Consider the following 9,227-nt stretch of genomic DNA (forward strand, 5'->3'; position numbering starts at 1 on the left):
CATTTTGCAGTGATATGGTTTACTGTGGAGTTTATGACAATGCCTTAGACAATGACAACTACAATCTTGCGAAAGGTTTCAATTATCATCAAGGACCTGTAAGAATTTCATTTCTCTTTTCTGAGTTTTCAGTTAAAGTTATTTTTCAAGTAATTTTAAATAGTCATAGCTCTTTTTTCTTCCCTTTACTTTAAATCATCTTTTTTAGGAGTGGCTTTGGCTCATTGGGTATTTTCTTCGTGCAAAATTATATTTTTCCAAATTAATGGGTCCAGAGACGAATGCAAAGACTATTTTTTTGGTTAAAAATGTTCTTTCCCGGCACTATGTTCATCTTGAGAGGTAAGTAGTTGTCGAAGGTATATAATTTACATAACTAGCGTTTAGTCAGTTAATTAGATATTAGGTAAATGACATTTCTGTATATTCTAGTTACCCTAATGAAATTTGAAAGTTTTACTCTTTAACACAACAAGTGTTATAATGTAATTTTACCTTCCTTTAATTATTTTAGGTTATTTATTTTAATTCTAAGACTTGATATTGCATGATTTATACATGTGAAATAGTCTTTGATTTTAAAATTTAGCTGTTTTTTGGATATGGTTAGCACAGAGTAAATACAAAAACAAAATATTCAGGCTGGGCATTTTGCGTTAACTGATTTAAAGATATATTAATAAATATTTTTCAGAAATGCTTTCATTATAATTAATAATTAGTTGTTTTATTTACTGTTATTTCAAACCCATTTGTCACATTCTTTGTATATTAGCATATAGTATTTCTCATTATTTTGAGTATTTCTCATTATTTGCATTTATTTTTTCTTTTTTCCCTTTTGTCCTTGAAAAGTCGGAATATCTTGCACTGCACAGATTAGTCTTCTACCTATGACCCCATCCCTGCGGCCTGTCCTGTGACTTTGCTGTAATAATTATCCTCTCTTGGTATTGCACTTGATCCTTCCTTCTTAAACTACAAAGATATGTGTTAGCCCATCCTAAAGTAAAGTCCCTTCATTCTGTTCCTACCTCAACCCTTGTTTCATTCTGGTTTTTTTTTCCAACAAAGCAAAAAGAATGAGTATTTTTGACCCCCCACTTAGTCATCCCCACTTGCAGTCTGGCTTGTTTTGCCCTCACCACTCTGCTGCAGCTGCTCAACAAGATCCTTTCTGCTTCCCAGATCCCATGACTTCCTTTCAGTTCTCTTCTTTGACCTGGCTATAGTGTTTGACATTGTTGCTTTTCCTCTTCATGAAAAACTTTGTGCTATGCATAGCATTGAGTTTCCCTTGTTTACCTCATAAAAGTGGAGTGTTCTGTACATGTCAGCTAGGTCAAGTTGGTCGATAGTATGGTAAAAAGTACTTACAGATTTTCTGTCTACTTGTTCTTGAATTACCTAGAGAGGGGTGTTGACATCTTCCGTTATAATTACAGACTTGTCTATTTTTCCTTGCAGTTGTTTAAGTTTTCATTTCATGTATTTTGAAACTTTATTATTAGATGCATAAATGTTTAGGATTGTTATGTTCTCTTGATGAATTGACCCTTTTTTCATTAAGAATGACCTTCTTTATCACTGGCAATATGTCTTTTCTCCCAAATCTTCCTTGGTATTAATATAAACACTACAAATTTCTTTTCATTAATCATTACTATGGTACATATTTTTTCAACCTTTATATTTAACCTTTTTGTGTCTTTATATTTAAAATAGATTTCTTATAGCAGCATATAATTTGGATCTTGTTTTTTTTTTTATAAACAATTAGTTGTTGGGTCTTGCTTTTTTATGCAGCCTGATAACCTCTGACTTAATTGGGATGTTTAGACCATTTGTACTTAATGTGATTATTTATATGGTTACGTATAAATCTACTTGCTTTCTGTTTATCTTGTCCTTCGTTAGCTTTTTCTTCTTTTTCTACTTCTTTTAGATTGAATATTTTTATTTCATTATATCGTCTTTGTTAATTATTCTCATTCATTTTTTTAATTGTTGCTTTAAGATTGTAGTATACATATCTTTATCATAGTTTACCTTCAAGTATAGTATGAGAACTTTAAAATAATATAGTTCCATTTCTCCCCTCCAGGCTTTTGTGCAATTTTTGTCATCAATTTTACTTTTATATATGTTATAATCTCCACACTAAGTTTTTATTAGTTTTGTTTAAGCAATTGGTTATCTTTTAAAGATATTTAAGTAATACAGAAAAAAAAATCCCATACACTTACTCACATAGTTGCCATTTCTATTGCTCTTCATCTCTGTGAGTACCCATATTTCCATCTGGTTTCATCTTCTGCCTGAGGACTTTCTCTATCCTGTCTTACAATGTAGGCCTGCTCATGACGAATTCTTTCAGCTTTTGTATATCAAAAGATTCTTTATTTTTCCTACATTTTTGATATTTTTGTTGTGTATAGATTCACAGTTGACAAGTTCTTTTTTTAGTACTTTAAAGTTACTGCATTTTGACAAGAAATCTATCATCCTTTCTTCTGATTTGCTATTAACTCCATTCAGTGTATTTGTCATTTCATACATTATAGTTGTTATCTCTTAAAGTATGATTTGGCTCTTTTTTTTTATCTTCCATGTCTCTGCTTAATATTTTGAACATATGATGGACTACAGTTATAGTAACTTTTAATGCCTTTATCTGCTAATTGATGTCTGGGTCAGTTTCACTTGTGATTCTTCCCTTAGTATTCTGCTCTTTGCCTGCTAGTGTTTTATTGGATGCCAGATGTGCATTTAACTTTGTTGGATGTTGGATTTTTTTGTATTTTAATAAATATTCTTGAGCTTTATTTTTAAATGCAGTTAAATTATTTAGAAACAATTTGATCCTTTCAAGTGTTGATTTTAAGTTTTGTTGGGCCTGACCAGAACAGTGTTTAGTCTAGGGCTAATTAGTCTACACTAGTGAGTCAAGACCCATCTGTATTTTCTATTCCATACTCCTAAAAGTATGAAGTTTTCAAATCAGGCTGGTAGGAGTAACACTGTTCCTGACCTTGCATGAATGTCACATACTATGTCGCCTGATCCTTTCGGTGAAGGAATCCTTTGTTCATCTTTGGTTAGTTTCCTCTTGTGCATTCGCCAATTGCATGCTGGGAATATTTGAGTGGGACTCTGCATATTCCAGAGTTCTCTCTTTGTCAGTTCTCTCCTCTCTAGTGCTCTGACCAGGAAATTCTAGCCTCCTTGGTCCTCCTGAACTCTCAGTTCCATCTTTTCAACTCAAGGAGACTACTGGGCTCCACCTGGATTCCCCTCCCTATGCCAAATTCCAGAACCTCTCTCAAGACAGTACAGTACAGACTTATAGTACTTACTTCATTTTTTTCCTCATTTCTCAAGATCACTGTTCTTTGTTGCTTAATGTCCAATGTCTGGAAAAGTATTGCTTCATATACTTTGTCCAGTTCTTTGATTGTTTCAGGTAGGAGGGACATTCTGTCCATTATAGCTCATGTTTCCCAGAAGCAGAAATCTTTTCTTGCTTTCCAGCCTAGTAAGATGTTCTAGGCTCATCTTCTACTTTCTCTGCCCCAGCCCTAGAACTGGGCCATTCTCTAAAGAACCCTGGTTCTTTTTAGTGAAGAATGTTATTTAGAAACCCAGATCTGGGCACTTGTGGTATTCATTGCTCCTGGGGAGTCATTGTCAATGTGCCTCCCAATGGAGCTGAGAGGTACACAGGAAATATACGTAGACATACATACACACATCTCTACATTTTGAAAACCTTTCACAGCAGTTCCACTTGGTACTTAATTCTACTTTTCTCCCTTTTTCTATTTGGAATTCCTTTTTCCAGCAGTGAGTAACCTATTCCCCCAAACTGTGCTACCACCACCACATGGTCTCTGCTCACTCCGGTGCCCCAAGACATGGATGCCCTCTTCACCCTGCTTGGGCCTGCTTGGGGCAACCCCACTAGGCTACTCTTCTGCATGGATCCCTCCTGGCACCACTTAGGCACTGGGCCACCACCACCCTTGGTGTGAACTCCTTTCTCATACCCCTCAGGCTTTCACATCCCACTCTGTGCTACTCCTGCTGCCCTTCTCTCTTCCCCTCCCCAGTTGTGGTCACTGACCTTCTTTGTCACAACCTAATGACTTAAGGAATGAATTTTTCAAAAAACAAGGGGAAGGGGACTTCTTTATACCCATACTGGTATATGATCTATATCTATTGTGTCTGTATCTAATTATGAGCAGCATATTAATGGTTCTATAAGTTTGTTTTGTTTCTTAATTTCGGTACTGTATTAGTTTGCTAAGGCTGCTGTAATAAAGCACCACAAATTGAGTGGCTTAAACATTAGAAATTTATTGTCTCATGGTTTTATAGGTTAGAAATCTGAAATCAAGGTGTTGGCAGGGCCGTGCTCACTCTAAAGGGGCAAGGAGCTAGGGCAGGATCCCTTCCAGCCCTCTGTCCTCACTTCTGGTAGTTCCTTGGCCTGTGGCAGCAGAACTCCAGTCTTCACATGGCATTCTTCCTGGGTACATGTCTGTGTCCAAATTTCCCCCATTTTATAAGGACATCAGTCATATTGGATTAGGGACCCACACTAAGCCACCTTAACTAATTACATCTGCAACAACCCTGTATCCAAATAAGTTTATATTCTGAGCAACTTTGAATTAGGACTTCAACATTTGAATTCACAGTTCAACTGTTACAGATACCCATGTAGGTACCCAGCTTTAGTAATCTGGCATTTACTCTGAAGTAGCTTGAATACTTAGAAACAAACAAGTTTTTTATATTTTCCATCTCTCTGTGACAGTTTTTTAAAATATGGTACAAGATGATATTATTAGTTATTTAGAATATCTTCATATTTACTTAATAGAATTATTTTTTCTATTTTTATTATGAAATATTTGATATCTACAGAAAAGTATATGTAAACATAGCCACGAGTTACAAAGCATAATAATGAGACAAATATGTTCCCATAACCCAACTTAAAAAATGAAACATTATAGAATACTGTATTTTTTAATTTGTTTTACATTTAAGGGATTACATCAAATTAAGAATAAATTTGATATGCTAATAACGCTGTTTTCCAATAGTGAGATCTGGAACAAGTTATTAACCTCTATAAACCTCTATATAGGAATGGTTTCGATACCTACCTTATAGGTTGCTGCGAGCATTAAAGAAGAATGTATATAAAGCACTTATTATTGGAATATAATAAATGCACAATAAATACTATTATTCAGTAAAATGGAAATTATTATAGAAATTTAGGTTGTTTTTAATTGGCATCTTTTTCCTAATAATTATATTTCTTCATTGTTTCATGTTAATTTTACAATTTTGTCAAGATCAAACTTAATACATGTACAGAATTACAATATGAGTCTCATAAACATACTCTGAAAGGAATAAAATTAAGTCAGAGGGGATATTGGTCTTTATTTTATATATTGCTAGGAATGGTAGTTTCTTCTATGTTTTTAATACATAAAGGGATTTTTTTCTATTTGAAAGTCTTAAATCCCAAAGATTAAATATCAAAGAAAAATTTTAATCTAAATTCTTTATACATGCATTCGTCTTTAAGATATCTTGTTACATTTTGTAGCAGATGACTATGTATGATTGTTCTCTACATGAAAAGACAGAATCACCAGATCACTTGCCTATTTTGTTAATCCAACAAGATATGTGTTAGTTACATCATGTCTCATAAAATGGCTTTTCTTTCTTTAAGATCTCCTTGGAAAGGACTTCCAGAACTGACCAATGAGAATGGCCAATACTGCCCTTTCAGCTGTGAAACACAAGCCTGGTCAATTAGTAGTGTTCTTGAAACACTCTATGACTTATAGTTGATTCATGGATACTTATTAAGTTGCAGTCACTTATGTTATGAAATGCAGGGACATAATATAATGTAAATGTTTTATGTGCACAAGCTTGAGTCATTTTAAAAATCTCATTTATATAATATTGATGCCCAAATAGGTTAAGACTGTAAAAGCATTGATTTTTCTTTCTTTTTTTAATATACAGAGGTGCTTTTGATTTGTGTCAGAGAGAAAATCACCATAACTAATGGAATGTTTTTCTTTCAAATTTAGTAACTTTTTTAAATGCCGAGAAATAAAGATTTTGAAATCCAGAGTTTGAAAAAGAAAAATCATGTAATCTTCAGTTTGTACATAAGTGAAAATGAAATATGAGAAAGTAATAATGAAAGAAATGGAAAAGTATCTTTAGACATGGTATACATTTTCTTTAGTGACAATATATACTGAATGAATACACTGTAGTTAATGTTCTCACCTTTTACTATGTTATTTCTAGTACCTTCCACACTGCATTTAATAACTATTAAATGAACGTTGAATTATGGAAGTGGCCACCTACAATATATGTTCATAAATGGAGCATAGATGTTCATATGTGCTTTTATTTTTTTCACTTATATATTAATATTTTTTTAATATAATGAATGCCAACAGTGTATTTAACATAATTTGCTTGTGTTAATGACACATAAGATATATAAAAAAACACAAAGCATTGAGAATTTGTTTCCTAAAAACAGTTTTACAAAATTAATCTTGAGTTTGAGTTTCCTACTATGAAATGGTTTACATTATCAGATTGCAAATTGTTGGGCATATTTATGAGAACTTTAAAGAAAAAATGGTATATTAATTTTCTAAAACTTAATAACTATTTTTAGTTTGTGTGTAAAGGTGTGTTGATAGATTATAGTAGTTACTGGTTTCCTATTAACCAAAACCTGCCATTGACTCATTGAGCATTAAGGATAATCTTAGTATCATAAAAACAGATAAGAATTAAGTAGTTATCTTGAATTCAATAAAATTAGTTGAAAAGTTTTTCATGTTATTTTAAGATAACTTAAATCTGAAAAGTCATAAAAGGGAAAAGGTTTTTTAACATTTATGTGATTTGACATTTTGAATAGTATTTGTTTTGTAGGTAGAATTTTTTTTAATGTGTTTGTCTCAAGAAAACACTTAAAATAGATTGTTATACTTTCAGTTGAAAGACATTAGTTGCAAAAATCCTTTTATTATGATGCAATATTATTCAGTGGTATGTTTATAATTACAATAATGGTACAGTAACACTTTTCTCAGTTAGAAATCACATACCCAACCACCTTAACTATGACTAAGAAGTAAAAATGAAGAAAAACAACTATAACTTTTAAATAATAAAAATATGTAAATGCTTCAGAGGTCAAATACCAATATTCTGAAGTTCATGTAATTTACCGTAAGATTACCTGCACACCCTTTTTCAAAGCTGACCCTACTTTAGAAATAGTTTTAATTAGCTTAGTTTTCTGATTTTCCTACCTAAAGCAGATTAAGCCCTACAAATTTAAGGACAGTTGCAATAATAATCTGACTTCTATCTACAAACGCATTGGTTTCCAAGTTTCCCTTCTTTCAGTTCTCATTGTATAACCTTCTCTAACCTATGCAGTTAAAATACCTTCCTTGAGAGAGAGAAACTTTAGTTATTATCAAGGGTTTATGTAGTTCTGTTGCTCTAATTTCTATATTAAAGGTGATAAGAAAAGTAACAACCAACATATTTAATGAAAGCAAGAAGTAATGAAAGCAAGAAGTTAAATGTGATAAAAAAGTTAATAATAAGTAAATGAGTTGACAATTTTAAAAACATACATATTGGGCAGATACTCACCTCAGTAAATTTTTAGGCATATTAATGAAAGAACAGTGTAATAATCGATATGATCTATTTTAAAGTTTAAGAAGGTATGCTACACATTATTTCATTAAAGATAATTAAAATAACAGTTTTAGACTATAGAGGGATAAATGTCATTTGACTAAAAAACATTTAAGTAGAATGAGTGACGTTGGATTACATTTCGAGAATGGCTCTGTGCCTTGTTTCTTCACTAATGCAAATCAACCCTACTCTTTAATATGAGATGTAAGATTACCAGTTTAACCACTATGCTATGATAATTTATTAAGTTTTAAAGATAACTGAAGAAGCATGAGACCTGTCATATCTATGGACCTTATAACCTATGTGAATTTTAGCTCATTTCTGACATGTCTTCAACTGCTCTATCTAGTAGGCAAATGTCATTTTTGTGTATGTGTGCCAAGAAAATAAAAATCTTTTCTAAAGGTTTGTATTTTGTTTTTATTCCATTATTTACCATTGAACTAATTGGTTGATGCTGACTAAGATTTGATTTTGGGGGGAGGGGATGCTTATCTTTTTTGGTAAGATGTATGAGGGCAGAGAGATAAGGAAGAATTATAGGCTGTTTAGTAATGTAATAGCCATGTTGAAATTAACAGCAAAATAAATTTTTGATATATAAGTAAATCTGTTAGCAACTCTACACTCCCCTGGTATTTCTTGAAACCTTTTATACTACCACGATGTTTTTATTTACCTTTCATCAGCTTACTAAAGGCAAATACTACAGGCCAGAATGATGCAATGTAGATGGGTTTTTCCTGGAGTGACCAAAAAGAATTTTTCACTTTGAATTATACTACTGAGTAATGTATACATATATAGAGAATGGCCAAAGTTGATCCATTTGGTCTTTGCCTTAATCACTGTTGGTTCATTTTCACCACAGATATATATATCTTTATATTCAAGATGAAAAGTATTAACCTAAAACTCCCAACCTCTAATAGCAAAGATTTTATGAATGAATTTGTCAAACTTGCCAAACAAGGATGATGGTAATGCCTACCCTGCAGGATAATAAGGACTCATGAAGGTAACCCGTAGTATATCAGGATTAAGTTGACTGCATATAACAGAGCCCAAATAACAGTGGTATCAACGAGATAGAGGCCCAGAGGTATGCAGTCCAGGCCTTATACCTGGTTCTGTGGTCATCAGGAACCAATGCCAGCATCTAATGACAAAGAATATTCAATGATATTCCAGGTGTAGTTTTTTAGTTTTAGTTAGTCTCCCAGATATTTTTAGCAGAGGTGAACAATAATCTCTTTGCTTATTTTATTCAGTGGTTTCTCCAAATTATTTTTCCTCTTGACTTTCCAAAGCCTGATCTTGGGAAAACAAGACCTCAAAGTTTAGATCATCCAAATTAGTTGCAAATTTTATGGCTTGGTTAAAATAAGAATTGTATAATTCATAATTTTATATTTATATTTTTAAAATATATA

General features: G+C 32.4%; 1 protein-coding gene across 2 annotated transcripts in view; it reads left to right on the plus strand.

Annotated features, from left to right (window-relative positions):
- Positions 1-8,202, plus strand: part of AGL (amylo-alpha-1, 6-glucosidase, 4-alpha-glucanotransferase) — a 60,299-nt gene extending 52,097 nt beyond the window's left edge. For both annotated transcript variants that reach the window (XM_006919556.3, XM_015595495.2), the window contains exons 32-34: positions 11-98; positions 209-342; positions 5,762-8,202. In XM_006919556.3, coding sequence (XP_006919618.1) covers positions 11-98; positions 209-342; positions 5,762-5,879 — 340 coding nt within the window. In that variant the 3' untranslated portion in view covers positions 5,880-8,202. The remainder of the gene's footprint in view (positions 1-10; positions 99-208; positions 343-5,761) is intronic.
- The last annotated feature ends 1,025 nt before the right edge of the window (positions 8,203-9,227 follow it).

This window comes from Pteropus alecto, unplaced genomic scaffold (assembly GCF_000325575.1).
Source record: "Pteropus alecto unplaced genomic scaffold, ASM32557v1 scaffold106, whole genome shotgun sequence".
In the NCBI taxonomy this organism is placed as follows: Eukaryota; Metazoa; Chordata; class Mammalia; order Chiroptera; family Pteropodidae; genus Pteropus; species Pteropus alecto.